Raw genomic sequence first — 18,472 nt, 5'->3', positions numbered from 1 at the left:
ATCCTGGGATGCTGGGTGGAAGGGAGGTGTATGGTAGCTGTCAGGAGGATTAGAAATGTCCAGACATTGACCGTGTGTGTGCCTGTGTGTGTGTGTTTCATTCTCAAAATCAGAGAACTCTTGGGCAAGTTCCATGACTGCACTAAAGCTGTTTAATTAATTCACTGCTACAGTCTGGTACATTGAGGTCCCATGTTAGGGAGGTATTAACCTGGACACGGGGTACACAACCCAGTCAGCCAATGCACAGTTTATTCAGTTTCAACTACTTTTAAAGACAAAGCAGGATAAAAGTTTCCCACTGTTTCTAGCTCTCTCCAGAAGCTGTTTCCCTAGCCATAGCATATCTTGAATCTTAGTGACCCAAACCTCCTTGCAGACTGAGAAACATGTCAGCCGTCCACTCTTAGACGTGTTAGAGGTGCTGCTGTCTAATTAAGCTATAAAGAAAGTTACTTTCTCATGAGAAAATGACCATGAAGTCCATGTCCTCAGGTTTGCAGCTTCCTTGGCAGACATAGCACCAGGATCCTTTGCTTGAGGACGTTTTCCTCCTCTGTATCTCAGTGTGGTGAGAGTGAGTGAACCATCCTAGGGTGCCCTGCCGCTGGCAAGCTAGGAGCAGTCGCCTCATGACATTTCTCTACAGTACAGTAAAATAGTGTTAACCCTAAACCCTAGAGAATGGCTCAGCAGACAGAGGGACCTGTGGCCCTGAATAGCCAAAGAAATTCTGCCCTCTGTGGATTGGCTGCCTAATTTTGGGCTATCACAGGCAAGGGAAAAGTCTCAATATTTGCAGCCAATCCAGTCTTTTCCAATACCTTTCCTGTGCCCTAATTAACTTAAAAACACTTAACAATTTTAGTATTAGTAATTTATTCCACATTTCAGGTACATAATTCAGACTGTGCCTAAAACAGGAAAAGTGAAAGGAGGTAAATTCTTAGTAATCTCAGATGTAAGAATCAGGGACTTATAGAATTATACAACCCTTGTTGTGTAGCTAAACCTTCAAGAAGTTCCTCTTAAACCTTGACTGTGACCAAGCAAGACTAAGCCAAAAAGCAACATTCTGGTTCACTTTTATACTAGACTCAAGGACAGTCATATGCAATACACACATCAGTCAGACATTTCATGTCCTCTCCTGCTCACATGGGAAGCCATGGAGTCAGAAACTCAGATGATAAACTTCAGTCCAAACAAAAGAAACCAATTAAAATAACATCAAAAATAAACCTGGTTTGGTGGCACACACCTTTGCTGGGGAGACAGAGACTCCATGTCCTCCCTAGCCAGCCAGCCCAGCTGAGCTGTCCTATTCCAAGTCAATGAAAACTCCCGTTTTATAAAAATGGTGGACAGCACCTGTAGAGTATACCCCAAGGTTGTCCTCTGGCCTGCACACATGCAAGCTCACACATGCAGAGCCACGGGACCACACTAGCCTGTAAAAGGCTTTTCATGAGCCAGGAAGATAGCTCAATGGGTAAAGGTTCTTATGTGGCCAAGCCTGACGTAATCAGTTCAATTCCTGGGACCTACACAGAAACCTGACTCCTACCAGATGGCCCTGACCTCCATGCTTTGGTTTGGTCTGTTGCTCTGTAATCTAATGATAACTGCAGGCCTCCACAGCCTGATTGTCCCAGAGACAAGAGAGTCTACATGTTTACCCAAGTGATACTATGTAAACTTGTGTCCTCAAATTATTTCTGGTAGGTGAATAAAGATGCCAACAGTCAACAGCTGGGCACAGGCAGGGTTTAGCCTCCCAGGGCTTCCCGCATCAGAGAAGAACCACAAGTAGGAAAGAAGGTGAAGGGGGGAGGAAGCCACCATGGGTCAGGTGGTTGGCTAATTGGAGTTAAGAGCAGCCCATACGAAACACAGCAAATTATATAGTGGGATTATTAGCTGGGAAACAGACATAACAGCCAGAGGATCCATATCTGCCCAGGTCCTTTGCTGATTAAGGCTTAATGTAAGCATAAAGCTTTTGGGTGTCTTTTACCTGGGAACTAAGTGGTCAGAGGCAGGGGAGAAACCCCAGGTTGGGATTAAATAATTTCTACAACATGTATACACACAACTACTGCCCCCCACACACAAATAATAAATATAACTTTTGAAATGGGGATAAGGAACATGTCATCAACCATGAGGATCCAAGTTCTATCACTAAAACCCATGTGGTAGGAGGAGGACCTCCTCACTCATTGTCCTCTGACCTCCATATATGCACAGTAACACATATATACATATGCACACAGAATACGACAATGGATTAATTAATGGATTACTTAATTAAAGGTTTTTCATATCATCTGTTCTTGGCCCCTGCTCACTTCTGTCTTTTGTTTACAAATGGACCATAAAAGTATTTTTTGAGAACTTGATGCAGACATTTGCACTTGGACCAGAATATTGTTAATGTTGGCATTCATTCTATACTCCACTGAGCCAAGCTTCCTGGGCAAGCCATCCCCGAATAGGACTTGCCAGTGCCATTTCCACATCTAGATACCAGGATAAAGAGTCCCACTTTTAAATCCCCTGCCTGTGAGTTCAGAGCATTCCAGGGCTATCTGAAAAGCTCTTCCCAGTACAGGCCCAATACCTCTGAGTCTTTCTCATGCTCTTCCCACCCCAGCTTTAGTCTCCTTGATGGTGGCCTGGGCCCTTGAAAATGAAAGAAGTAAAAAGTTCTTGAGAAGCTGTGGCTTTTTGTTTAGCTTCTGGGTCTTAGTGTCTTTGATGAAAAGCTGGATTATAGGAAAAAGATTTTGCACATGAATTTGGGATCATAGAATTCACATCCAACAAACTGGGAGACTGGGCTCAGAGCTGGAGAGGGGAGAATCAGGTGGAACTGAGAACTGTGCAAAGCTGCATCCCATTTCCCTTTGCCACTGCAAGAGCGGGAGAGACCCATTTCACAGTTGTGCTGTGTTGTGCTGTACTAGGCTTGGTAATGAGAAAGCACAGGGCCTCCCTTTGTAGCCTCAAACCCCAGACTCTCCTGTCTCAGTTCCCCAAGCATCAGGAGGGCAGGTGTGGGCTGCCACAGCGCTAGCAGGAACAGGAAGATTTCTGTGTTCTGTTCTCTTCTTCATGGGCTGAGGCTGAGCCTGGAGTCTCCATGTCAGTAGCATCCTTCAAGGCTGTTCCTCTGCAGCTCTGAAACCTTTTGTTGTTTTTGTTTTTTGTTTTTTTTTTTTTATGTAAACCAAGTTTATTTTTCCTTTTAAGTAGTGTTTATGTAGCACTATAGCTAGGTAAACAATGTGAATTAGTATAACACATCTCAAAAGCCAGAGTTTTGTTTTCGTTGTTTTAATTTTTTAATGAGTCGTTAAAAAGATGCATCCTATTCTAACAGGATAAATATTTTTAAGCATTTCACTTTGAGTTAATGATGGCTCACAAATGAGCAACTCTCCTCACTGAGGAAAACAAAAAGCTGTTGTGGACAAGGGACAGCTCACTCACACAAACAAAAAGAGCTGTGTAAAAATCACTAACTGTTCCCATATTAAACCTTGACCCCTGGGGAGATGCCTGGGGAGGTTCACTGTCAGAATATTCAAGTCCTGGGGCTCCCTCTAGAGGAACGACTTGAAAACTTTCAAAACTTCATTTGAAAATAACAAGAAAAATCTGACTCTACCTAAGCTATAAAATTTTAAGGCTCAGAGGTAGCATTTGAACTTTTTCAGTTGGAAACCTCTCCGGAATGTTTCTTGCTCTAAAGCATCCATGAAATGGGCGCAGCCACTGTGTTTGCTACTGTTCCAGTCCTTTCTATACAGCAACACAGGGACAATCATCTCCAGTTTCTGAACTGCAGTCAGCTGTGAGCATTGCTCCAGTGTGGGACAGCTAGCTCTCCTCCAGTCCTTAGGGAGAGCATTCTTAACATTTGAATGCCTGTAGCATAGCTCACCTTTTGCCCTTCTTTGTTCCTTTTGTGGAGTGGAGGTGTCAGATTCTTCAGAAGTGTTGGGCAGCAAACCATCAAAGGAATTCATGAGGCTGTGGAACATCTCAGGTTGTACAACAATCAGAGGTCTTGACCTTTACATCCTTTCCAGCTCCAGGGGACTCCCAGACCACCAGAGCTTTAAGGTCTGGAGGCAAGATGGAGGTGTGTTAGTGGGAGTGGATTTTGAGGCGTCAAAGGCCCCCACCATTCCCAGGTAGCATTTGTTTCTTCTACTTCTTCATCAACACTGGAACTCTCAGCTGTTCATCCCACATCTTCTTGCTCTAAAACTCTGAAATTGAAAGTCCCCATTTAAATATGTTGTTCTATATGTCACCTGGGCCACCTGTTTAGTCCTTCTCAGTTTTAGCATTCTGTTAATAGGAATAACAACAGAAACCAAGCTTTTTGAATTTTGTAGATCCTTTGTCAGGGCATGGTAAGACATGCTACCTTCTATGTGATGATTTTCTAGACGAAAGTGATTTCTAAATCTTGCTTTTCTCAAGACTGGATTGGTCACCTTGTCAATAACAGATGGCGCCTACTGATTCTTTTTACTAAGTCAGGTAATTGTGAAGGGCAAGAAAAGGACGCCCCAAACACCCAAGTGCAATTAGCTGTGAACTTAGCTTTGCTGCACCTGGAGGCCATTCTGGGAAGAGAAAGCATCCATTCCAGGCCGTCCAATGAGAGGAGGTGATTGGCTTCATCCAGAGAAGAGGTTGAATAGACTTAAAATTTGCATTTCTGAGAATTCCCAGGTAATGAAGCTACTGGTGCTTGTCCAGGTCACAGTTTCAGAAGTGTTGGTCTAGCATGCCTGACTGGTAAGTGAGGAGGTTATTCAGGTTTTGATATTTATGGAATTTCTACTTTCCTGAACTTCTAGGAGTACATGGCAAGAAGGCTTGAGTCTAAATGAAGAACTTGTCTTCATAGTTTGCATGGTGGTTAGTGTTTGTTGATCATCAACTTGACAGCACCTGGAATCTCCCTGGAGACACAGCTCTAGGCACCCAAGTGGAAGCTCATTTGATTATTAGCTCTATTATATAAGGCATTACTAGATGTAGGTTAGCCTCGGGACATGCTGTGCAGAACTCTTCTGATTAGACTGATTGAAGTGTGAAGACACACCCTCTGTGGTTGACTGGGACAGTGGACTGGATAAGAGGGATGAAGTGATCTGAAGACCAGCATCTTCCTCTGCTCTCTGCCTGCAGTCAGTACAACAGCTCTCAGGCTCCTGCTGTCCTGACTTTCCACTGTGGTGCATCTTGCAACTATAAAACAAAGTAAACTTCTCTCCCTTAACTTTTGCTTTTGTACACATATTTAATCACAGCAACAGAGAAGTGACAAAGCCAATCAACTGTCACTTAAGCTCCTGAAAATCCACAGGAATCTCAGCCAGGAGTCATAACCTATTGTCCAGGAAAACTGGAAATTTAGGGGAAGAGACACTCTTTCACCATGCTTCTCCATTCATAAGAATTTTATGGGAACACAGACACTCAGAGACAAAAAGTGGTCAAATGCAATGGAACTTAAAGTACACAGCCCCCAATGACATGGTGGATCCCATGAGTCACGTGGTAGATGCCATGAGTCACATGGTAGATCCCATGAGTCACATGGTGGTTCCCATAAGTCAGATGGTAGATCCCATTAGCTCTGCTTCCTAAGCCACTGTGTACTTATCTCCTTTTCCCCTGCTACCTGAATCCAGCTCTATCTTGCCTGAATCTTTCTGCCATGTGTCATGGTATTACCACTTTGATTTCCCATGATTCTGTGCTCTTCCCTTTGTATTCTGATGGCCATGGTGCTTGTTCAAAAACCACCAGCTGTGATGGATTTACTCCTGGTGCTATCCCATAGCCACATAGTTGAATTCAATCATTACCCTTAGTGGTTTGAATTCTGCTGTGCCTAACACTAGTTTTTGTTCACATTTAGAGGACAGAGCCTTTGACTCCTTTTTATCTTTGAGGGGAGTCTTTCAACTAAGCTTCTCTGCCCCTGCACATAGAGTCTCTATGTCCCCTTGCAAGTACATAAATCATAAAATAACCCTCCCTCCGATTCTGTTGGTTTCAAGGCATGAAAAACCAGGGCCAGGCTGTTTACAGATTCATTACTTCCTGACCTTGTCCAGTACAAAGACTGCAGCTCTGTATCAGGTGTAACACATGCTCTCATGCACCCTGTTGCCCCTGCCCTCCCTGGTCAGAGTCCACATCCCAGTGTGAGCCCCCAACTCCATCTATCAAACCGCCCTCATTTAAAAGCCCCCAGTTATAAAAAGGCAGGGCCTGCCAGTACTCTAGCTCCTATTGCTGACCCACCCATTACTCCCCAGTGTGAAAACTGCCACTCTTGCAGCACCTTCTCTGTGAGGTTTGGGTCATGAATCCACACTTGGGACAAGATGAAGCTCCTAAGCCTGCTGTCCTCATTCATGTCTGCCTGCCTCTGCACATTCTGATGCCTCAGACCCAAAGCTCACCCTGGTTGCCTTTTCCTCCTATTTTCTCAGTTTACTTCTAGACACTTTTTCAAATGAACTTTCTTGTAAAAGGAATACTTATTCTCTCAAATCTTGGAAAACATAAAGAATTATGGACAAGAGCAACTGTGATTCATGCTTTTGATTTATTTTTGCAAGACATTATCTTTGTAGACATATTTATTATTCCCATCTGTAAGTAGTTTGTATATAAATGTGTGTTTGAATTTGTTTGTTTAGTCCTTATCCTGGTACTATCTTTCATTTCTTTCTTTTCTTCTACTTAATGTAAGGCTACCATTATTTAAAATGTAATTTTGACAACATCTCTAGTTCTTCTTTTGGGATGGAATTTCAGGTTGGAAATGCTGGCACCCTAGGACTTTTTAGGCTCTTAGTGTATCTGTAGCAAGGCTACTATCCAGGAAGGATGTAGAAATTGACAAACATCCCAGAGGATCGTGAATATTTACATCTCAATAACCTCCCTGTAAGTCACAGAGTTTTGCTTGGCCATCCATCATTTAATTCAGCGTCTGTATTTCTGTGATTAGGCTGCATGGTTTTCTACATTTCTCAAGGATATGTGTTCCTTCTTCTGTGCACTGTCTTTGAACGTGCTGTCAGTTTTCAGGTGTCCTGTGCACCCCCTTTCAGTGCTTTAAGGAAACACCTGCTCCCTGAGAAGTTCTTCAGACAGGTTTGCTCTGCTGGGGACATCTTAGCACTGCAGGAGCCCATTGCTACTGAGAATCTCCATTTGCATTAAACAATTGAGTCTTGTCTCCTCCAGTGGACAAGGCTGTGCATGAGGTCTGTGTCAGGGATTTAATACTTTACTGATCAACCAGTGAGGATCCCTGCCCAGTGGACTGTAACTGGACATGGCTATCGTCAGAGCAGTTTATCAGCATTTCATGTAAAACAAACAGGAACTCTAAGCTCTTGGATAAGCCTAGGAAATTTTGTTTAGGTAATATTAAGACCTACATTGGAAAATCTACACTCGCATAGCTAGAGATTGAAATATTGATGCCAATTATTTGCTCATAGAAACAATATCAGATGCTTTTCTTTTACATAAAAAACATCATTCTTTGAAAACCTTAAAAAATTACATTTATGGATTCATCTGGCGCTTTATTAAATTCTCTAGCAAATACCATAGCACACCTTCTGACAGTAGGACACAAAAGGTACACCTACTCAGACAAGAAGAAAGATTCTTCTTTACATTAAACATAGAAACACAAGTTAAACCAAAACCAAGAACTTTTTTCAACTGTGTCATACTCTCAATTTATTTTTCCTTCATTCCTAGTTTGGCTTTTTGAGTTTTGCCATATTTACGTACATACATACATACATACATACATACATACATACATACATACACACATACATGAATACATACACACACCCACATACATACATACATACATACATACATACATACATACATACATACGTTAAGTTAATACTATCTCTGAGGCTTCAGGCAAACCAGAGTCAGTGTCATCCAGGGAGGGCTTGTAGCCACAAGGGATCACTACTGACCATTACCTGATCCCAAATGAGGTTGGTCCTCTTTTTGGGATGGATGCCCTTAAAGCTCTGCTCACTACTGCTACCAGCAAGGGAGAGCTCTTGGCCAGGCAGTGGCTTCCTGCGGGGAAGGCCTGTGACAGGCTCCTGCAAGCACACTACCACCGCCTCCTCCATGCCTTGGTCAGCAGCTTCCACAGCTGGTTGATGAGATGTTCTGGGTTTTCCCACTCCAGGGCACACAGCTCGGCCTCCAGCAAGGCCCTGGTCTGGCACAGCACCATCGAGGGGTTGCTGTCAGAAGCCAGCAGGTTGCCCAGGTGGAACTCCAGTTCTAGCTCCCTGTACACCATGATGTGCTAGAGCTTCTCTGCTTCTTCCTGCTCTTTCTTGGCCAGCAGCACCTCTGCATTCTGCCCCTCCATGGCTCTCGCTTGCGTTTCAGTTCCCTCATTTTTGGGGATTTTAACTTTTAAGAATGGACAGAAAGTTTACAGTTTGATGTTTGCCCTATACCTGAGCACCTATGTTTTCAGGAAACAGGAGTTTTCATTGCACAAAATGGGATTGTAAGACAGGGATTTCAGGAAAAAAACATGGGTGAATACATTGAAACCATGCCCCCTCCCAAGGCACAGTCCATGAAACAATGTACTCCAACTTGCATACATTGAAGGTGTAGGAAAAAATATTGGCCTCCTGGGAACAGTAAAAACTGTGGAAATTGGACTATATGTGACATCCATGGACCCTGGGGTATACATTTCAGGGAGAAGAATCTCCCTCACCCAGGGTCTTTAGATTTTTGGCTGTTAACAAAGATGTTCTATCCAAATCAAGGCTTTAACCAACTCTCCCTGTCCTCAGAACTGAGCTGTAATGAAGCAGTGAGAACTTTGAAGTTGTGGAAGGAGAGTGTGCGAATGGGTGTTCCCTAGCTCAAAAGTGAGTCCTTGGAAAAGCCACTGCAGAACCTGGTCAGTCTGGGTAGAGGTAGTTAGCAAGTAAGCTATGGCATTTCCCAGTGATATCACCGGTGGTGTCTTCCCTCGAAATTCTCTTGTATCCAGGAGACACTAGAATGTTCTGTGATGTCACCAGTGTTGTGGTGACACCAACTGCCTGAGCGATTTCCCTTCATTTCCTAATGGGATCCCGAGGAGGCATGTTCTCCAGGATCCTCAGTCTCTTTCGGAGGGACAATCATATCTATGCAGAGACAAGACCAAGGCAGAGGGAGGCCAGCCTTTTATCACGTTGGAGAACAAGACGAATGGAAAGGTCCTTGAGGAGGTCAAGTGAGTACTGGGCAGGGCAAGGGGAGCTTCCTGGAGGAGGTTTGCTTGAGCTGGTCCTTCCAGGAGTAGGACATATGATTTAGAGCCTCAGTCTTCCTAAATGGCTGACCCAGACTCAACAATTTCTGATCATTAGTTTGACAGAGAACCAAGAACTGTTATATGTCAAGGGCTTTCCTTGGATCTCTTTAGTGTCATAGGCAGTGTCAAAGAATACCAGGAGGAGCCTCTGTAAGAATAAAAAAGTGTCTCTCAGGATAGGCTGTGGAAGCACTTCCTCTCAGCAGTGTCCTGTAGATTATGTGGGTCATTGATGCCAAGAGGGATACTCTCCTGGTCATATATCAAGGTCTCAGTTACTTTGTCCTTGAACACACGTGACTAGGGATTCAAGATGTTAAGCAGTTTGGACTCAAGGACTTACCTGCCTCACATCAGACATTAGCTGAGAAGGTCCTCCAATTCTTCTTGTTTAGGCCAGCTTTAGAATTTCAGTGCAGAAGAATGGCTGTAGGAGGTGTGGTCTATATCTATGATGGCATATGTCACCATATGTCTATGATGGTGGGGAACAGGGACTGAGCTGAGTTCAGCTTAAAGATCGCTTTCTTGCTCTGTCAGGGAGTCACTGTATCTGTAGAACTGTTCATCCTCAGACTTCTGTTTTAGAGTAAGCATAGTTTTTCTTGACACTATGTCCACATATATGCCTGTTTACTGGTGTTTATCTACCTACAGAGTCTGATCAGAAAGCATCATCCCAACCCTCCACGACACCTGTTGAGGAGGAGAGAATGAAGCGTTTGGAGAACCTCAAATTTGCTCTCCACAAGGTGCAGAAGGAGAGAGATGAACTCAGGAGAATCCTGGCCGATTACCCTGGAAAGAATTTAAATGACAGGTAGTCACAGTGCAAGTTCTGTTAAATCCACATTTCCTCACATCACAGTAGGCTACAACTCCAGGGTGTCCTCATGGTCAAAATCACTTTCCTGATTGCATCAGAATGTGAAGATCAGATGGGAATGAGATGGTGGCACAGGCTATTTTGATTGCTACAAACGTAAATCATAGCCTGTGGCCTGAATTACAGTCTGGGATTGAGGGTAGTAGTGTGTGAGCTCTCATTGTGTGGTTTAGGTAGCCTGGACAGGTGTTGGGTTGTGGGAATTTCTAGGTGCTCTGATTATGAGCAATCATTGTTGCAATTGATGTGGAGGTGCTTTGGGTTCAATAGGTCCTGTGAAGAGCTGGAGGGGCCTAATCCCTCTTGCTGCCTCACAGTGTGTGACTGGACTGTCAACAGGGTATCATTGTTGTTCTCTGATTTTATTCATTGTATTTTGAGATAATGCCACATTCTTGTATTTATTTGGCATTCTAATTGTATGAAAGAGAGAGAGAGAGAGAGAGAGAGAGAGAGAGAGAGAGAGAGAAAGAGAGAGAGAGTGTTTTGTGTGAGTTTGTGTGTGTGTATGCATGTGTGAGTGCGTTTGTGTGTATAACTTAAGATCTGGGTATTCTGTGTTCTGATTTGGCCTGAGAATTATCCTGTGTCAATTTCCATGGCATGATAATGATGTGGGTGAGAGCCTCACTTTGAACAGTACAACATTTCACATCTGCTCAGGTGGACACACATGGGAATCTCCTGGTGTGTGCTATAAATTCTTTTCCCTGTAAATACTGTTCATGTTCCTTTGGGTTTTCATGTAGCAATAGATTCTATGATTGAGAATTGTTACCTAAGAACAGGAGAATAGTCTTCATGGGTTTAAGTTGGAGCCTGGATGGTGGCACAGGACGCTCGAAAGTTCTTGGCAAGCTAGTCTATTCCTTCAAACCGTCTCAGGGAGCTCAAGCAAATCAGCTCCCTGCTTTTGTTTCCTGGCACTGCTGTCCCTGTGTTCATAATAATAAACTGAATAAATACCAAATGCACCCAGTACCAAGGAGTAAGGGCGTGGCATGTCCTAGGCTGGAGTAGTTCAGGATTCAGTCTGAATTCATGTAATTCTTGAATCCTTCATTCATAATGTTATTTGATCCTTGGACCACGCCCTGTCACAGGAACAAGTTTGAGTCCGAGATGCTCATGATGCAGCACGAGGAAGTGATGACCGACATGAAGAAAATGAGCGAGCAGATCAATACCGCTTTGGTCAAATGTAAAAACCTTACACTGGAAAATGACTGGTACTGGTGAGTAACTTACAAGGTTGTGACCCCAGCACTAGGCACAGCATGTGTCAGCCCATTCTTATCTTTGAAGTAAAGTGAGGATCAGGCTTTATAGTGTTTGAAGCAGACCAGGAAGCCTGTCTCTAAGGAAGGCTCTAGGATTTTTACCGCTTGTAGATAGTTTGAACAAATGGAAAGAGACTGTGAGATTCATCAGTCATTGTCCTTCCCAAATAGGGATCCTGTACATAGAAAATGTGTGCACAATGATGGAGTCATCAATCAATCCTGATGCTCTGGGGCTCTGACAGGACACACACACACACACACACACACACACACACACACACACACACACACGACACATAGAAAGATTGGCCTCCAAGGGACATTCTAATAAAATGGACATATAAGCACACATAACGATTAAGTCCACTTCTAGGAAAAACTTGAATCAATGGTGTCAGGTTTTTGAGAAGTGCCCTGAGTCTTCTGGAATGTTGCTCTTTTCTCCATTTGACCTGTCTCTAGGTTATGCTCCATGGCTACTGTGGACTTGGACTATAATCTGGGGCTCTCTTCTGATCAGGACCCTAGAAGGAGGAATGGACTTGGAGAAGTGGAGGAAGTTGGAGCCTGGCTGGGATTCACCATTTTTTCTTTGTGTCTCAGCCGCAGCTTCTGCCCCCTCCTAACTGAGTGTTTTGAGCTGAAGAACAATGCCCAGAGAGCATGGAATGAGTACAAAGGGCTTCTAAGGGATCAGATTGCACTGGAAGAATCCATTAAGGAAACAACAAGGTTCTGTGGGGAAGCCAGTATGAAAATCCGTGTAACAAGCAGCCTCAGGTAGGATGAATGAAGCATCAAGGGCAGGTTTTCCTGATATCTAAGCAGAAACCAAGTCAAACCAATTTAACCTTCTCCAACTTATCCAGACACTCTCCTAGGTCTCATCCAGTTGTTCATTTCTTTGCCCATTTACAAAACTTTCTGTGATTCTAGCTTCATGCAAGAAACTGGAGGATTGACAACCAAATCCTCCTGCTCAACTAGAAAATGCATTTCTTTAAGGGGGATCTGTTGATCACACATTGCACACTTACATGCTAGAGGGATGCCATGTGGTAGCCGTCTTTGTAGTGCCCAGAACTGATTAGAGTTCAGTTCACTTGCTAAAAGAATGGTTATCATTGTCAATTATGATGGGGCTTGTGGACTTTCTCTCCTTTTCCCTGTACATTGAAAATGGTCCCTTCTGCCTTTCCAAATGGTGGTTCATAGTGACAGAGCTTGAGAAGCAGTGTGTCAGTCCTGTTCTATGTCAGTGTTTTAGTGTTCTTTCCTGTGGCTTATGTCCTGGAGCTGACTGGATGAACAGGGATGTAAGAAAGACTTCTCTCAGGGTGAGGGTTTGTGTGAGATATGTGAGGGTTAGAGGGAAATTTTTCTCCAACTCTCTCAACCTCGTGTGCCCAAGAAGTGCATTCCCCACACAGGTTTACTCTATAAGGGATGGAGAGCAGTGTCTACGCTCTCACTGACACATTTCCTTTGCCTAATCTGTATGCAACAACTGTGCTTCCAGAAGGATGGCCTCCTCATTCTTTTCTGCTTCTCACTTGTGATTTCTCTCTCTCTCTCTCTCTCTCTCTCTCTCTCTCTCTCTCTCTCTGTCTTTCTCTCTCTCTCCCCTCCCTCCTTCCCTACCTCCCCCTCTCCATTTCTCTCTGACTCTGTGTGTGTGTGTATGTGTGTGTGTGTGTTTGTGTCGTTGGGCACAGATGTGTGAACATGGTTATGGCTATGGTACACATGTTACATTGGGAGTTGCTTGTTTTAAGTGTTTGCGCTATGGGTGCTTACATATAGAAGTGTGTGTATATGTGTGTTCGTGCATATGTGTGTGTGTGTGAACTCATCAAGTTTCTGAACACAGACACATATTTATATATATTGTATTAGTCTATATGTACACATATAGAAGCATGTAAAAGTATATATATATATACATATATATACATATATATATAAAGAGAGAGAGAGAAAGAGAGAGAAAGAGAGAGAGAGAGAGAGAGAGAGAGAGAGAGAGAGATGAAGAGGAAACACAATTTTTCCAATTAGTTTTTTTAAACTGTTCTTAATGGGGTTTTGATTACTATTGAAATTATTACAGTGGGAAAACTATTCATCAACATTGACACTACTTGGAGAAATCTCAGGAATAGGGTACAGGGATTTGAGGAGAGGCTGCTGTGTGAAATCCATGTACCTGAGTGTGGAAACTGCTGACTCAGGGCTCTTTTTCCTTCTTTGCTCTCGGTGTGCAGTAACACTGGAAGGTCACATGCTTGTTGTGTCTTCTCAACATCCTGGTTATGTTAATTGTTACCTGCCACCACTTTCTTTCTAGATCGGCCTAAACTTGATTGAATATACATTGGCTTTGGAGTTTGCTCTGGAAATTGTTAATTGAAAGATTAATTTGCTTAGAGTTGAATCTGCAGGCAGAAGATGTCCAGGAGTTATGCTGAGGTGGAATCACATCTTTGCCTCAGACAGAACCTTAGGCTCAAAATAGTCCACAGCACTCACCCTGTGTTGGGTCTGTAGCACTCTTAACTATTGTTATTCAAAATCATTTGTTCTGAGTGAAAATCATCTGTAAGGTGGGTTTAGAAAAGTGATGACCCTCAGACATTGCTGGAGGTGTCAAATGGGTACCCCTGTGAGAAGCCATGCACAACTCTTGTAAAAGTTCAACCTTTGACACAGCGATTCCAGAACAAGAAGTAGGTGTCAGCAGAGAAACTGTGGCACATTAGTGTTGTAGTGGTTCACCTCAGAGCAGCCGTGAAGCAAAACTATCCAGATGTCCATCAGTCAGAAAGTGAAAAGGTACAATGTTGTCCAGCCCTTCCATGGACTGTGGCTGAGTTTGATTATACCTGCCAGCATTTGACTTTGAATCAGTCAGCCTTATCTCACTCGAATTATATCTGATAGCATCCCATTACAAGTTTTACCTTGGATTGTGGTTGTGGAGATTTCCTAGCTGTTTGTGCTGGTAGTTTGTTTCCCCTGTCAGGTACTGTATCCTAAAGGGTCCTCATATTGAAAAATGCAGCTCACTTTGCATGCACTGGGAAACAGTGAGCAGAGGACAGAAGAGCCTCACCTGCCCCCACCCAGTGCTGTGTTGCCTGAAATCAGCCTCCTGTGCACAGCCTTGTGCCCTTGCTAAGCAGTCTTGGCTAACAGGCCTAGATGTCACATTTCTAATTTCTGATTTTCAGGGGAATACAGTTTATTGGCTGAGCTGTCTTTAGCCTATGCTCACTGTGTACTTACACCATTCCAGGTTTTTTTTTTTTATGCCACAATAGTAGACTGGGTGATCTCTTCTATTACCATTAACTGGGAAACTAAGCACATTCTGCAAAATACTCTGCTTGTATGTGTGAACAAATATATTTGGGTGAGTTCAAAGGTGTGTATGTCTGTCTGTCTGTCTGTCTCTGTATACATGCCTGTGTCCATGGACAATATAATCTTCTAATGACCAGGATGAGGAGAGAATGTAGGAAAGTCTGTAGGACGCCCTGAATCAGAACAAACTGTTCACTGAGCAAAAGGCCTTGTCTGAGAAGATGCGGCATCATTTCGGTGTCACTGAGATGATTTGAAAGCACAGGATGAGAGGACCCAAGTAGATTCCCTGTACTTATGAACTGTCTTATTGGGTGTGTGACTTTCATCATAGTTATCAGCATCTGTCAGCTAGGAGCAGCTCAGAATATTATTCCTGTCCATTTTAAAAGAAATTCCATCCATGAAGTGTATGTGATCCATAGAGATTCTGGCTATGGTGTACTGATCCCTCCAGTCTGAGCTCTCTTGTATTATCTGAGCCCAGTGCCTTTAAGTCTCCCCACAAAGAGTTTTTTGATAACCATAAACAAAGGAGTGGTATAGTTTATTTTCTGTATGAGTATTTCCGTTAGAGTTCAATGCCTACCCTTGGCAAGATTTCCATGCAGCATATTCTTGCCAAATATAATATCACTTCAGTGTGCATGTACTTCTTGAGATATTGTTTCTGTGGGTCTTTGCAGATATTGAGGTTGTGAGTGGACCCCAGGCATATTCCTGCACTGGAGGAATAATGATAGTCTTCATTTCAGTGATGGCCAGGCCTCCAAGGCCTTCCTATTGTTTTCTAGGTTGTTCACATGTCTCCTCATCTGACATTGAGACGCTGCTACATGATTTTAAAATATAATATATATGGACGATTGGAATTATCTGCTGTTCACTGTTCAATTTTTAGCAGTTTTAAAAGCTGGGAAAATATGCAGGCCTGTGGGGTCTCTTACCCTTCTCTCTTGGGCATGAGAAAATGACCTCAGATGAAAGATCATCCTGGATTATCCTGCTGAATTGTGCGCTATGTATGGGAGAAGTGACATGGCAGGTCCTCACCAGGCCTTTTCCACCCCTAGGTCTGAACACTGCAGCAGACGCTTGTCCATGGCCCAGAGCAGGACTACAGCTCTCAGAGACAGACCTGTCCACCAGGAGCACTGAGGGTGCAAAGATTGATAACACCTCCCGCATCTCAGTCCTTGTAACCGTTCCAATCTTGGGCTGAATTTGAAAGACCTTGAGATGTGGCATGGAACACGCCTCACATTTAACCCTTTGACGACTTGTCCATCAACAACCAACCACCCTGAATGAGGCGTCTACATTCCTCTTGAAGAGATTTTACCATCTTACCTGCCGTTCTCTGTGTTTGCAAGGCCAGCAACAGGCTGGAGTTATATGTTGAAAAATCAGCAGGAATTGAATGCTGACTAATTTACTTGTTCTATTTGGTTTTTAGTTTGAAGTTTGGTTGTTTTATGCATTTGGTTTTATTTGTTTAAGTTTGAAGTTTTGTTATTCATTTGTTAACTTTAGTGTACTTAATTAATATTAATTAATTAATATTCCTAAGGCTATATACATTGAACTCATTGACTCCCCAATTTAAAATGTTCTTGAATAAATTAATGTTTGTCTATAAATAAAAATGTGATATTTAACCCTTCACTCACAAGACCGTCCTGAGTCGTGTGTTGTTCTTCCTCCTGTAACAGCCCAAGTGTAAGGCAACAGTGGTTTTCTGCAAGTCTCATGCAGCGTAGGCTTCATCATCAGTTCACAGCCAGCCAGAGCTGCACAGGAAACTGTGCTCTTGATGTAGACAGTGTGTCATGCTCTGTGGAACCCCCCTTCATGATGAAATATATCCTTGCTTTATCCTTGTGCTCACAAATTTAGCTTCCTTTATAATGACAAACAAAGGAGAAACACAGAAGTATTTCTCTAATACATTAGAGGAAATAGAACAATTCAGTATGGGAATGTAAAATGTTCAGGACACACAGAGTTTGATGCCTGTGGATTCCTTGAAATATAGCATCAACTATGACTGCACATTTAATGAATTCCACCAATTGTAGAAGAATGAACATTTTTAATATTTTTGTTGTTGGCTTGTTTGTTGTTATTGATAATGATGTTTTGCTGAGTTCATTTTGATATATATCATAGCTTCTTTTGGGCGGAGGTCTTACAGTTTGGAAATATTTCTTTTAGGCAATTTGTAGTGGATATTTTTATCTATATTTCAAATATTCTGTCCCTTTCCAGTTTCATCCCATAAAATCCCTATTCTCTCCCCAGAATGCCTACCTCTATGTGGGTGCTACCCCACATGCCTGTTGTCTCCCTCCCACCTCCCCATATTTGTTTTCATGCAATTCTGCCAGCGGCAAGCAGAGGGCAGTGGATTTCACTGGGATGTGATGTGACAGAGAATTGTTAATTGCCCCTTAGGTCCTCTGGGATTCAAATTCTGAAACAGATGAGCCATGTCTCCAGTCCCTGTCCTGGACTTTTGTAATGAATTCTATTATTTACAACTTGTCTGCCAATTCTGTGAGTTCATTGAGAGAGCATTTTCTAATTTGTCATTAATGATTTTTTTTAATGACCATTTACAGAAATTGTTAAACATTATTTCCCTGTGCACATTCACTAATGGGCTTATATTTGAAACAGATTTGAAAAACTAAAACACTATATTTAAAAAAACGTAATTCAAATGGGCTATATACATAAGCATAATACAGTTGAAGAAACTTAAATGACTTAGAAACTCATATTAAATATTTATTATCCTTGGACACTACAGAAATGCCAATCAAAATTATTCTGAGATATTGTTTCATACCTTTCATAACTTAGTTTAGTAACACATAAGAGAATTCACTCCTACTGGGTATGGAGCAAGGGGAACATTGAGAGTCTCCTGTAGATTTGCAATGCAAATTTCTGTAGCAACTTTGGAAATCAGAATGCAGTTTCTTCAGGAAGGTGGTAATGGGTAAACCTCAAGACACAACACCAAGGCATATATCCTAATGTTGACTCATCCTAGTATACACACCCTTTCTCCACCATGTTCAGTGAAGCTCTCTTATAATATTCAGAATTTGGAAATATTCAAGTGGTCCCTTACGAGATGAGTGCATAAAGAAAGAATGGTGCATTTCCAGACTAGATTGCTGATCAATAACTACAAAAAGGAAAAAGGAAAGCATGTAATTTTCAGGACAATGAATGGATATTGTAAAATCATCCTGGATGTGGTAATCCAGATCAATGAGGACAAATGGGATTCGTATTCACTTTAATCTGAATGTTAATTCTTCAATCTGTGTGACTGTGTGATCAGTTGAGTGTGAGGGTCTAGGGATGTTGGCCAGACTGTCCCCATTTAGGGAAGTACAAATTCACTCATGGATGCTGAGGGACAGTGTCAGGACAGGAATGTTGAATGTGAAGTACAGGGCGAGGGTGGCAGTGGAGGGAACATAGAGAGGGACAGCTGATATTGAG

At 42.7% G+C, this 18,472-nt stretch overlaps 1 protein-coding gene across 1 annotated transcript; it reads left to right on the top strand.

Moving 5' to 3' along the window:
- The first annotated feature begins 9,192 nt into the window (after positions 1-9,192).
- On the top strand, positions 9,193-16,204 carry LOC120093102 (disks large homolog 5-like). The gene is made up of 5 exons (XM_087586820.1): positions 9,193-9,343; positions 10,082-10,244; positions 11,414-11,545; positions 12,197-12,373; positions 16,027-16,204. The coding sequence occupies exons 1-5, from the start codon at positions 9,193-9,195 to the stop codon at positions 16,109-16,111; spliced, it is 708 nt and encodes a 235-aa protein (XP_087442946.1). The 3' UTR covers positions 16,112-16,204.
- The last annotated feature ends 2,268 nt before the right edge of the window (positions 16,205-18,472 follow it).

This window comes from Rattus norvegicus, chromosome 15 (assembly GCF_021556685.1).
Source record: "Rattus norvegicus strain SHRSP/BbbUtx chromosome 15, alternate assembly SHRSP_T2T, whole genome shotgun sequence".
NCBI classification, from domain to species: domain Eukaryota; kingdom Metazoa; phylum Chordata; class Mammalia; order Rodentia; family Muridae; genus Rattus; species Rattus norvegicus.
This window is presented reverse-complemented; position numbering and strand designations above follow the sequence as displayed.